This window comes from Ursus maritimus, unplaced genomic scaffold (genome assembly GCF_017311325.1).
Source record: "Ursus maritimus isolate PB19 unplaced genomic scaffold, ASM1731132v1 scaffold_21, whole genome shotgun sequence".
NCBI classification, from domain to species: Eukaryota; Metazoa; Chordata; class Mammalia; order Carnivora; family Ursidae; genus Ursus; species Ursus maritimus.
The window spans coordinates 37,770,947-37,784,946 of NW_024424564.1; the positions used below are offsets into that span (position 1 = coordinate 37,770,947).

Sequence of the window (14,000 nt, forward strand, 5' to 3'; positions counted from 1 at the left end):
GCTTAATAGAAGAAAGCTAAGTTATAAATAACAACCTTAAAAGTTTCCTCCGGATGCCAGCACACACTCATTCCAGGGGAATGAAGAACAAAATGAGCTGTCTGCATTCCTTCCAAGTTCCAAATCCTAATAAAAGAATAGGAATACAATGTTAAATATTTTTGCTATATCACTACTAAAAAAATGACACTTCCATGAATTTATTCAAAGCTATTAACTGGAGATTATAATGTATAGACATTTATACCTAAAGTATAAGTTTAAAAAAAAACTGTAACATAATTATTATAGAAAATGTGAAAGTAGTATGAAGAATTTAAGTTTCACCACAGTCATAGAAAAAGAGTCACATTTTCTAATTTAACACCACAACACTGTAACACAGCAATCAAATTAAATTATTCATATAATCTTTATTTTGTGGGCAGAATCTTTAAATTTCCAGTTCACTACATAGGTTGTATTGTTACTTCAGTAGTCATTTCAATAACAATTTCTGCCAGGGGTGCTTAACACACACACATACCCTAAACTCCCACTTTTCAAAATAACATATAAAGAAGCTAGTATGAGGTGATGTGATGTGAATTTAGGGAAATAATTTCCATACTTGTTTATTCTTTCTGCTTTTGGCTTTCCATGCCAGGGGCTACTTATCTTATACCTTCTCTGATCTGGCTCACTTTACCAATTCTCCGTATCAGAGGTGGCCTTGACTGAAAGCTACCAGATTAAAGGTTGATTGAAGGAACAGATACCTGGTTCCTCCTACTCTTCCTCTCCTCAATACTTACAAATCCATAGTGACAAGGACCAAGCTACTCACTGATATGGCTTTCTATCTCAATTTCTTTCCCAACCTCATAGTAGAGATCAAGACTTAGAAATCTCAACGGCACTCTACTGCAAGAAGTGCTACTCTTCCACCCAGACTGCTAGCTGTCCTGCTCATCCTTCACACTCAGCCAGTTATATCTCATTGGTACAGAGTGTGACAGAGTTAGCATGGCAGGAGGCAGAAGTGGTGAGTGGTTGGCAAAGTACCCACAGAATTCTGGTCTTTAAGAATTTAAATTAAGAATTAAGACAGCTCATTAGAATGCCTTAGACCTTTTCTTCAAGGGTTTATAGTTCATATCTCATTAGGGACCATAAAACAATTTCAACAAACTTAAGGAATATATGTTTAAAGTTTAGGGAAAGATTTAGTTCAAAAACAGTAGACATATGTATTGAACAATGCTGCTATTCTGTGCCCAAGCACATTATTTCAAATATTTTTTCTCCTTTGTAGAAATTATAGGGTCTCCGATCATGAAATATTATAGTTATATATAAACTAACATAAATGGTTTTCAAAATGATTATCTACTTGATTACATAATTTAGAAGCATACTCTTTTCTCTTGCCAAATCAAAACTTTTCATCTCTATTTACTACACAAGGGAAACAATTATAATTTAATTGAAGAGGGGAATCACATTTACCAATGGTTTGTGCAATTGCGTTTCACTCCCCACAATGAATAAGATTATTAATTATGACAACTGAATATTTCTTTCTTCTCCATTGCCTCTTGCATAATTAAGTGCTCTGCTAGCATATACTTTACTACTATTGGAATAATAAATAGGACTGTCTTGCAAATTCAGTGAGTCTCGTAAGAGAATGGTTTAAAGGCTCCATTCTTTTGAACTTACTCTAATACGTATTTGATTTTTGTTTGCTATTATATAAATTGAATAAATACGTATCAGAATATTTTCATGATTTTTTCCTTTCAAATGAAGAAAACCAGAGGTACAAATTATGAATAAGGATATTCTACGAAAACTGATCAATTAATGAAGAGTATTTTAATAATCTGGTCCAATGAACAAAATTTTAGTCTAATTTTTAAACAGTACTTTATCCTGACAGAACCTCATGCTTAAAAAAAACTAATTAATTAATTAAATTTAAATTCCAATGTAGTTAATATACAGTGTTATATTAGTTTCAGGTATACAATATAGTGATTCAATAGTTCCATATATTACTCAGTGCTCATCAAGATAAGTGTACTCTTAATCCCCTTCACCTACTTCACCCATCCCCTGACCCACCTCCCCTCTGGTAACTATCAGTTTGTGCTCTGTAGTTGAGACTTGATTCTTGGTTTGTCTATTTCTCATTTTTTACCCCCTTGGCTTGTTTTGTTTCTTAAATTCCATATATGAGTGAAATCATGATATTTGTCTTTCTCTCACTTATTCTGCTTAGCACTATATTCTCTAGCTCCATGTACAATATATATGTTATACATATACACACACACACAAATACACACCACATCTTCTTTATCCATTCATCTATTGATGGATACTTGGCCTGCTTCCACAGTTTGGCCATTGTAAATAATGTTGCAATAAATACAGGGGTGCATACATCTTTTCAAATTAGTGCTTTTGTATGCTTTGGGTAAATACCCAGTAGTGCGATTTCTGGATTGTACGATAGTTCTATTTCTAATTTTTTGAGGAACCTCCATACCATCTTCCATAGTGGCTGCAGCAGTTTGCATTCCTACCCACAGTGCATGAGGGTTCCTTTTCCCCCATGTCCTTATCAATGCTTCTTGTTTCTTTTTGATTTTAGCCATTCTAATAGGTGTGAAGTGCTATCTCATTGTGGCTTTGATTTACATTTCCTTGATGATGGGTGATGCTGAGCATCTTTTCATGTGTCTGTTGGCCACCTGTATGTCTTCTTTGGAGAAATGTCCCTTCATGTCTTCTGCCTATTTTTAATTGGACTGTTTGTTTTTTTTGGTGTTGAGTTGTATAAGTTCTTTATATATTTTGGAATACTAACCCTTTATCAGATGTGTCATTTGCAAGTATCTTCTCCCATTCAGTAGGTTGTCTTTTAGTTTTGTTGGTTGAGTTAACTGACTTTTTGTTTATTTAACAAACTATAGGTTTAGACCATGTCAGATAAGAGAGTTTCTACTGTAACAGGAAAAAAATAAATTTGAAAATTCATATTAACATTTCCAAATTTATTTATAATGAATAAAACTACTTAAAGTTAATTACAACCAGAGAAGCATACTTTTCAGGGAAGTGGTACGTCACAAAAAGAGAAAAGCTATAAGGATTCATAGCCTTCTTAATAGACATAATCAAACACATGGAAAGATAATACACTATCAAAATATAAAATATAACATTATCAAATTAAACTATCTTGACTAAAAATCAGAGCTATATGAAATATACTGTATACCTATCTAAATGTTTGCAAGGGAAATCTCAAAGAAAAAGCTTTTAAATTAATTTACTGACATATTAAGAAGCCAAAACTATAGATTAAATCAAAGAGCACTGGAGTATAGATAGCATCCTTCTTCAAGCAAAATAAAAAAAATGAGTTTTGACCCAATTTGACTATAATTATAACAAACTCCTCTAGCCCCCCCAACTCTTTGGTCCTAAGTTGAACTCTTAGATTTTAGCTGTAACATGTACAGATGGAGAGCTGTCCAGATCTAAGATTATGAATTACACTTTACTTTTGGTAGTTTGTTAAAATTATAGCCTCATTTCAGGCTGAGTGCTTTTCAGCAGAACATAAAGTATCCCTACCATATGGTATTTAAATGTAATTGTCCTATTTAATCAATAAAAAGGTCCCATAAATTGGGTGTTGGCATATTGGAGATATCCTATTCTCAAGAGTCTTTTAAATATACAATTAATAGAGGGAGCTGTTCCCTCTGAGAATTTGAAAGGAAATTTCCTGGGTAATACTCTGTTCTTTTTATTTGTTCTCCATTTTTTTATTGGCATCTCATCGTCTGTTAAGGAGCTCACTGTTGAAGGAAATTTCTGCTACCAAATGTTTCTGACAACACAGACAAAAGAAGGAATGGATGACATTAAATGGCACATCTGTATCCATTTGGCCTTCTCTAACCAGTAAAGCAAAAAATACTAACCGTCATCTTCTAAAAGACTTGACTGGATTACACGAATCACTACTGATTAAGTAAATGTGAAGCAAGAAAAAAAAAAAGGTGGAGGAGGTACTTTACAATGTTACTGGGCGCAAAAAAGGGACTTCCAATATTCTTAGACAACACACACTTTTTTCATTGAGTTTTGTGATAAGAAAATGAAGACTTTCCCTTCTCACTTCCAAATAATCGATCACTAAGTTACTCATCACAGTATGGATAATTCAAAAAAAGGGAAAACAGTATATTTCCTTAGTAAGTGAATGTAGAATTAGGGAGAAGCGAAACAAATTACAAAGTAATTTAGTGCTAAAATGTTTGGATTTAGGTGCAAAAGCAGTTCAGAGGTGGGAAACCACATTATTGAAAACACAAATCTGGGGATTAGATGGGCAAGTCTTGACAGTGGGTATGACAGGTTAGCGTGGTGAATAAATAAACTTTGTCAGCTGGGCAAAAGCCTTTGACAAAATACATGATAGTATAAAATAAGAATTTTGTATAGGGTACTTTCAGTATGTGTCAGGGTTTCAAATATATTGAGAAATAAGATTAGACTAATTTTGCTTTTTTCTTTTTAAATGGTAGGGACTACTAAGCAAGTAGTATTAATGTACTACTATTAATGATAAAAGAAATGGATTACCAGAAATTTTACTGACTTGAGTGTAAGAAGAACTGTAAGGATGAAAATGAGAGATAATTGCATTTGCTTATTATTTGATCCTTCAATAACAAAAAAAAAATGAGTCAAAAATAGAGTCAATAATCAAAGGCTGTGTGTGTTTTAGAGGGGAGACAAAGGTGGCCTGTTTCAAACATAACACTAAAAAACCAACTATACCATACATAAAATAATCTATTGTAAATCTTCACAAAACCTTAGAAGAGATTAAAAAAAATCTTACAAGCTCACATGTTGCTTCTTTTTGTTTTCTTGAAATTATAAACAAATTCAGCAGAAACTATAAGTTTATCATCACAGAAGTGAGAAACTAGCTGAGGCTGCCCCAGGGGAGAATTAATAACTTAGATAGATTTTTGAAGGATAGGAATTGTGAGATATTTTGTCACATTTAAAAATAAACCTCAAAATTAAACTCTCAACTGCAAAGAAATACCATATGGTAGTTTTCAAACAGATCATATATGATGATTTCATCTTCAAGGAATTCAGAGTAAAAGGACCTTTCCTTTAACTAACATAAACACCAGTAATACTATCCTGGAAATATTAGCGTTTCATTATTTCCAAGAAAAATTTTGATATATTTTACAACCTAAAATTTGGCTATTATGTTGTAAATGACGGAAAGTAGTCCTTATTAGTGACATAAATGGGCTTTCAAAATAAACCTGAAAAATGTTTATGGATCTGATTCTCATTTATACAATTCACTGACTGCAACCACACGAGGGCCACATAAAACAAGCTTAAATTACTGCAATCACTGATATGGTAATACACTTTATGAAATACTGGTTTTGTATTTCATCTACAAGGGACATGAGAGAGAACAAAGAGTTGAATACTACAGAGTGGTGTGACTATACACGATCATGTAAAAGTTTGGAAAAGTCTTGCATCACTTTGTAACTTCTACTCTATTATAATCTTGCATTAACATACTATTTCACTGCATTGAATTAAAAAAGGTCTGCAAATATGATCAACAGATTTGAGTGTAACTTTTGGATAGTTCTGATAAAGACACAGAATCCTTATGTTCCATTCACTGGAGGTAAGCTATTACCAAACCCAACACAAACTTTATTTATCCCATTCTTAAAGCTCTTGTTGTAACTGTGCAATAATTGATCTTGATTCAATTTGTTACAAAAATTACATGGAATTTTAGAAGCGAAGCAGAGAACTCTATTTTGGCAATTATTTAACCATAACATTATAATAAAGAATATAAATTCTCCTGATTTCATTTTGTACCTGAAATTATTTAAGTACACTTTATTTGTTCCTGAATAGGGATTAACCTCCCAAGGAATGCTTCGCTGAAGGTTCTCAGTCCCCTTCTGTTTCCTGCAAGGACTATTTTTAAATAGATCATGTATTATGTGTTCCCAGTTGGAGTGGGGTTGGGGTAGGAACACTCCATCTTAGTTATAGATTTTGAAGACTCTCAAATGTACATGAACAATGGTAATATGGAAAGAACTTGGCTAGCATGGGGTACATAGAAGATATTTGATAAACATCCTTTTTCCTCTTATACAATTTTTCAAAAAAACACTGGCTTAGTGAATATCTTAAGTAATTTAGTATTCCCTTATCTGATGATTTGGTTATATTCCTAAAAAAAAAATCTTATTTTTAATATGCTACCCCTCTCCCATTCTTTTTAAAAATGATGACAGCTACAACATGACTGCTACTAATATCCCATGTTTTATAGACAAAATGAATAGCACATTACATGTTTCTATTACTTTGGTCTTAAACTAAGAATTTCTTGGTTTCTAGAAGCCAATCTTCCTTCACCATAAATTTTATCTAATATTTAAAAAGACTATTGGGGGCGGGTGGAGGAGGAAAGGGATTTACTTCTGACATCCTTTATAGTTACAGTGAGTACTGGGTCTTCTATTTCTTTTGTATCCCCCAAAGTACTGAATGTTGGCTATACTAAATGTGTTTAATAAATACTTGTTGATCTGACTTGTTCTTACAGAACAGTACTGTTTTTAATATACAAGAACATCTGTTATTTGGCACTGACTGGGAATAAGATGTTCTGTATTACTGAGTTTTTAAAATAATAAGCTTAACCCATTAAATACTTAACCACCATTTTTACGTTCTTTTTGAGGTATGGGATAATTAATCTTTCTAAATTAATATGCACTTATTTACTTCTCAAATATTATAATAATTTTAACCTTCTTTTGATAATGCTGGGTCATAATTATGAACACCAGTGCTGACATTTCCCTGTGCATATGCACATATATATATATATATATATGTATGTATGTATATATACACATACACATGTATATGTAATTCTGTGTATGTATGTATATACATTTGAATATGGTGGACAGGATGAAGGACCACAAAGGAAATGGTATCAAACATGAGGCTGAATGGCTAGCAATGCCATGATTTACCTGGAATTTTTCTTAAACACATCTCCTGACAGATGCTTTGTTTGGTGGTGGCAAGATGTTGTGACAAGTACAGAGTGGTATTCATTCCTTCACCCACTCACTGAGTACCCGCCACAAGGGCATCCTTCTAGATGCTGTCATGACTCTAAGGCAGTAAAGCAAGGCTGACCCTTAAAAATGCCTTATTACTGCAAAGGCCAAAGCAGTCTCTTCTAGAATAATTTTCCTTATCCTCTACAAAAGTTTGTTTCTCTTTACTCTTCTTCCTCATCTATAAACTGGGTTAATGAAGTATGAAGAAGGAATATGACATCTTCATTTCAAGAACTGGTACTGAATGTTTTAGCAAAGGTATCTTTCAAAATTATAAATTCTTCACAAGCAGAAGATAACACTTCTTTAAACATGACTCTAACTACAATTCTATCCATTCTACTAAGCCCTACATAATGCTTGATTTTGATAACACACAGGTAATCCGAGTATCTGCCTTTTCAACAATATAAAAAGACTAAAACTTAAAGAGTGTTAAAGTAGAAACAGCATAATGTGGTAAGCTAGATTGCCTGGAATTCCCTTCTATATAAAAGGAGTAACAAGAAAACCTACCACATAAGGTTTTTGAGGATTAAATGAGAATGAAATTTAGAAACACCTTAAAAGGTGCACCTGTTTCAAGATAGAAGATACACTTTTTGCAATCTTTGTTAGTATTCCATCCCATGGCATTAACACTGAATTATTCTGATACTATCCATACAAAAACTGACTGATTTGCAAGAATATTATCCTTCCTTAGTTTTTCAACTTGACATTCTATAATTTGTCTTGTGTTATTTCTACTTTGAAACATTATTTCCCTCTTTCACTTTTTTCTATTACTACTGACGTTTTTTTCTAATAACCGTAGCTTTACTCAGGGCTATGTCACTGCAGAACTCCAGATGGCACTATTTACATTGTACTTTATGCAAACTATATCCCTGGAACTCTGTATTGGCAGCCTTGTCTCTGCCTTACATTTTCCTGTCATCTTATTTTTCTCATATTCAACTTATTCATTGTAAAGAGGGACAAAGACTGTCTCACTATGTCTTCTTATATAGTCCTGAGTACACACACACTGCAATGTTATTCTACAACAATTTGTTTTCTTCTTATAGAAATGTATAGTACAATTAAGGTACTAAAATTATTTTTGATGACTTTATACTTTGACAGCTTATATTTTCATGAGTTTAAAACTATATAGCTGGCAGTATAAAATATTTATTTTAAAAGGGGGATATTGGGGCTGATAAAGAACTGCTAACTTAAATGAGAACTTGATTTTCTTATAAACTTGCATTGATCACAGAATACTAAAACTACATGGAAGCTTAGAGAAAATCTAATTTACCATCTTCTATAATAACATTTCAGACTATGAGTAGCACCTTGGTTCATAGTTTGAATTAATGAAGTTATATTACAGAATACAGAGAGGAAAGAAAGATCTAAAATATTTTTAGATTATGAAAACCATTTTCTCAGGATAAACTTGAAAATTGTCACTCAGGCAGGTGAATGAGTTAAGAGTGCAGCTACTAGGGCCAGACTGCCTCATATGCCTGTTCCTCTACTTAAGAGCAGCTATGTCCCTTTCCAAAAATTACTTAGCCTCTTAGTATCCCCATCATGTAAAATGAGCATAAAATGTACTTAACTCAGAGTTGTTGTAAAAATTAAATTTACATAGGTAAGGTAATCAGAGTGGTGGTTAACATACAGTAAAGCACTCAAAATGTTTAGTAATATTTTTGCTTATTAATATTATAATTCATTTATACAAAATAAAATACCTTTGTCAGTCTTAGAGAAGCCTGAAATGGTTCTGAAATGATTATTCACAGGTTTAAAAATAAGTCAGTGATTCCCCCTCCCCTTCCTCTCCTCTTTCCCCTACCACCCCAACCCTCCAGAGAAAGAAAGAAAAAAAGTAAGTCAGTGATGACCGAGTACCTAGCACAGTACCTGGCACACAGCAGATGTTTATTTGCTGACTGAACGAACTAGTCTATAGATTAATTTACTCTCAATACATTTATTTATCCTTTATAAAAAGAGATAAACAAGTGACAACTTTTTTTTTTTTTTTAAGATTTTGTATATTTGACAGATCGAGACAGCCAGCGAGAGAGGGAACACAAGCAGGGGCAGTGGGAGAGGAAGAAGCAGGCTCATAGCAGAGGAGCCTGATGTGGGGCTCAATCCCAGAACGCAGGGATCACGCCCTGAGCTGAAGGCAGACGCTTAACCGCTGTGCCACCCAGGCGCCCCAAGTGACAACTTTTTAATCCATAGATTGACATACTAGTATAAGTAAGAACTATCTTCACTCTGTCTGATTAAGAATTTGGCAATTTTGATAAAATACATGACTCTTATGAACCTGTTCAGGGGATAGATTGCTTTGAAATGATGTCCCTAAGGCCACAAATCTAGCCCTTGTTTCTCTTGGAAATGACAAAATCAAACATTAGAAAATATGTATAGATCAAAATATATTTATTTTAAAAATTATTTTAAGTTGGCACTGAGTCAGAGAGAAATATTTCTTCTGCTCTTTATAGCACAAAATGTTAAGAATCCATATTGTAGTCCTATTACAGTCTCTTTTGTTATGTATGTGATAATGTAATATTCCTTTGTACAGACTATAGCATTTTACATAATAAAGCTTAGTATTTAAAAAATTTTATTGACATTTTATTCACTTATTTTATTTTACTCACCATTTTAACCATTTTACAGGGCACAATTCAGGGCCACTTAGTACATTCACAATGTTATGAAACCATCTCCAACTCTCTAGTTCCAAAACATTTTGATTATCCCAAAAGGGAACACTGTACCCACTGAGAAGTCACTCCTACCCCCACTGTTCCTGGCAACCACTAATCTGTTTTCTGTCTCTATGGATTTGCTTATTGTGGAGATTTTATATAAATGGGATCAGAGAATATTTTATGTCTACCTTCTTTCGCTTAGCATGTTTTTAAGTTTCACCCATGTTGTAGCATATCTCTGTACTTCATTTTTATAGCTGAATAGTATTTCAAAATATGGATATACCACATTTTGTTTATCTAGTCATTTGTTGATGGACATTTGGGTTGTTTCTACTACCTTTTGGCTATTGTGAAGAGTGCTGCTAGGAATATTCCTTTGTCGGTTTTTGTTTGAACACAAGTTTTTAATTCTTTTGAATATATACCTTGGAGTAGAATTGCTGGGTCACATGTTGAACCGTTTGAGGAACTGCCAAAATGTTCCCACAGTGTCTGTACCATTTTACATTCCCATCAGCAGAGTAGGAGGGTTCCAATTTCTTCACACTTTTCCCAGCACTTGTTACTTTCTATTTTTGTTTGTTTTTATCTACCCTTGTGAATGTGAAGTAGTATTTCATTGTGCTTTTGATTTACATCTCCCTAATGACTAATGACATTTAGCATCTTTTCATGTGCTCATTGGTTATCTTATGTCTTTTTTGGAGAATTGTCTATTCAAGTCCTTTGTTCAGTTTTTAAATCGAGTTGTCTTTATTTTATTGAAGCATAATTAGCATATAGTGTTATGTTAATTTCAGGTGTACAATATAGTGACCAAACAATTCTATCTTGGTTGTCTTTTGTCTTTTTAATGTTGAATTGTAAGAGTTCTTCATATATTTTGGATGAGACCCTTATCAGTTATGATTCGCAAATATCTTCTCCCTTTCTGTGAGTTGTCTTTTTACTCTTTGACAGTGTCCTCTGGTGCCCAAAGTTTTAAATTTTGATGAAGTCCAATTTATATCTATTTTGTTGTTGTTATAGTCACCTTTGATGTCATATCTAAGAAATCATTGCCAGATCCAAGGTCATAAAGATTTGCCTCTGTTATCTTCTAAGAGCTTTCTAGTTTTAAATAGATATTGTTGAGGATTTTTTATTGATATTTGTAAGGGATTTTGTTTTGCAGTTCTCTTGTGATGCCTTTGGTATCAAGATAATGCTGGCATCATAGAATGACTTAGAAAATGTTCCCTCCTCTTCTTTTATCTAGAAGTATTTGAGTGATTGGTGTTGATTCTTCTTTAAATGTTTGGTAGAGTTCACAAGTGAAACATCTTGTCCTGGGCTTTCTTTGTTGGGAAGTTTTTGATTACTGACTCAATCTCTTTATTTGTTATAGGTCTATTCAGATTTTCTCTCTTTTTCTTGAGTTTTGGGAATTTTGTGTTTCTGGGAATTTACCATTTCATCTAGGTAAATTTGTTGGTGTGTAACTGTTGTAATACTCTCTTAAAATCTTTTTCATTTCTGTAAGGTTGGTAGTAATGTCCCACTTTTTCTGATTTTCCTAATTGGAGTATTCTGTCTAGCCAAAGGTTTGCCAATTTTGTTATATCTTTTCCAAGAACCAACTTTTGGTGTCATCAATTCTCTATTAGTAATTTTCTATTTTGTTTATCTGTGTTGTAAACTTTATTTTCCTTCTTCTGCTACCTTTGGGTTTCCTTTGTCCTTTTTCTAGCTACTTTAAGGTGTAAACTGAGGTTACTGATTCAAGTTATTTCTTCTTTTTTTCCCTTCTCTTTTAATGTAGGTGTTTACAGCAATAATTTCCCTTTGAGCATTGTTTTGCTGCATCCTATAAATTTTGTTGTGTATTCATTTTTAGTCACCTCATTTTCTAATTTCCCTCATGATTTCTTCTTTCTTTGACTGTTTGTAGGTTGATACTTAATTTCCACATATTTGTAGATTTTTTTCAATTTTTCTTCTGTTACTAACTTCTAGTTTATTCCACTATGGTCAAAGAAGACAACGCATGATTTTACTCCGTTAAAATTTATTTAGATTTGTTTTTAGGCTTGACATATGATTTGTTCTGGAGAATGTTTCATGTGCACTTGAGAAAAATGTATATTCTGCTGATACTGAAAGTGTCTGGAGTGTTTCGTAAACGTCTGTTAGGTCTAGTTGTTTATAATGTTGTTCAAATCCTCTAGTTCCTTGTTGACCTTCAGTCTAGTTATTCTATTGAGCATATATTTTTTAAGCATGGTATCACCTGCATATAAAACTATTCCCAATTTGAAACAGGCTTTGCCTATGACTGGACAAGGATTTCATTTGTCCAAATGAACAAGTGATACATGCAGACCCATACTAATTGGTAGGGATTTCTTCAGTCTAATGATAGGAATGATACCTAAGATACAGAAGCTATTTGCATTGCTCAAACTGTAGTTGCCATTTGGGTGTCTTTATTAGTAACTTGGCAACTCTATACTTTGAATTAATGAAGACAGTTGTACGGAAACGTTTTTCTCCTGTGTCCTCTCAGAAGTTCTCCTTTCCCTTGTTACTATGAGAGTGTATGATACCTACTATTCTTCCTTAAACTTCTTGATTTATGCTCTTTCTTTTAAAAGTCTTATCTATATTGCTTTTGGCCCAAGAGGTTTGACTTTAATGGCCAATCAGAACTGTCCTTTACTTCTGATTGGCGAACTAAGCTGATGAATTCTGAATTTAGCTCCCCAGCTATTGCTATAATGATGTTATCAACCCCCATATCTCAGTGGCTTACAAAAATAAGCATAAATTTCTTGCTCATGAGTCTGTGGGAAGCTCTATTTCATAATGCCAGATGGGTCCATATTTGTTCCATGTGTTTCTTATTCTGGGACCAGTAACTACTTAGACATGCTCATCTTATAGAAGACAGAGGACAGTAGGTCAAGAAAAAACCAGGTAAATCATTTAAACGTCTACTTGCATCACAACTGCTAACACTGTGTGGGCCTAAACAAGTCACACAGCTAAGCTAATGGCGTGGGAAAATCTCCTCCTTCCATGGGAAGGGGGGAGGGAGAGTATTTGCTGAACAATAACATCATCAACCACAGTCTAACAAAATAAGGCAATTAGGGGCAACACAGTACATTTTTTTTTAAAAGTTAAATTTATTTAAAGGACTTACTTTGAAGTTAAGCCTTTCTCCTTTTTAGAGTAGTAATGTTCTTACTTTCATAAAATGATGGTAACAATAGAAGGCAGTAGACCTTTTAAAATTCTTATTACTTGACAAAATAAAAAGTCGGCAACCCTTTATCAGTCCCAAAATTTTAGGACAATTTTACTAGCCTACAAAAACCCAAAATTCTACTATGAGAAAAAATGTAATCACAGACCACTGAATATAATCCCAGGTCTTTGGCTATTGTTCACTACTCAGAGGCTCTTCCTTGGCTTGCAAAGACACTCATTTTCCCCCCTTTCAGGTTTCATTATTCCAAATGCTTGTGATTAGGAAAGTCCACGAGTTAGAGAACTAAAATTTCATTATTTATATCTAGTGATCTAATCTAACTTTTACCTTAAAAATGGTTCCATTTACTCTGTAGGTCTCTATACAAACTTGGTTTTGTAACGCTGGAGGCCCTAAAATATTAATGGGATGTAAATCTTTCATGTCCTTGACATGAAAATTTTAACAGGCAGTACATAAAGAATAATGGCCTATGACTATAACTTTAAAAAGATGAGCTATTACGATTAAAATTTAAAAAGTAGCCAGTGGCTTTACTTCCAGTGTGAAAGGACACATATTTAATGGTTTTATATGTATACAAGTATTTATGAATACTAATGATTTCGTCATAGTCTTATCAAACAGTAAAATTATGTAAAATAGCAGAGTTGTGGGTTTTTTCTTTCTTCACAGTACTGTTAAAGCAAACGAAGCAACTGGCATGCCTATAGAATTCCCTCATTTCACTCCTGACTCCTCAGCTTATTTCCACCTCCTACCCTTGCTCTTCATCTTGTTCTTTACTTGTGA

At 33.3% G+C, this 14,000-nt stretch overlaps 1 protein-coding gene across 2 annotated transcripts in view; it reads right to left on the reverse strand.

Annotated features, from left to right (window-relative positions):
* The window catches only part of NUP37 (nucleoporin 37), a 39,704-nt gene that overhangs the window by 10,583 nt on the left and 15,121 nt on the right, over positions 1-14,000 (reverse strand). For both annotated transcript variants that reach the window (XM_008705699.2, XM_008705700.2), the window contains exon 6: positions 36-126. In XM_008705699.2, the coding sequence (XP_008703921.1) occupies positions 36-126 (91 nt within the window). The remainder of the gene's footprint in view (positions 1-35; positions 127-14,000) is intronic.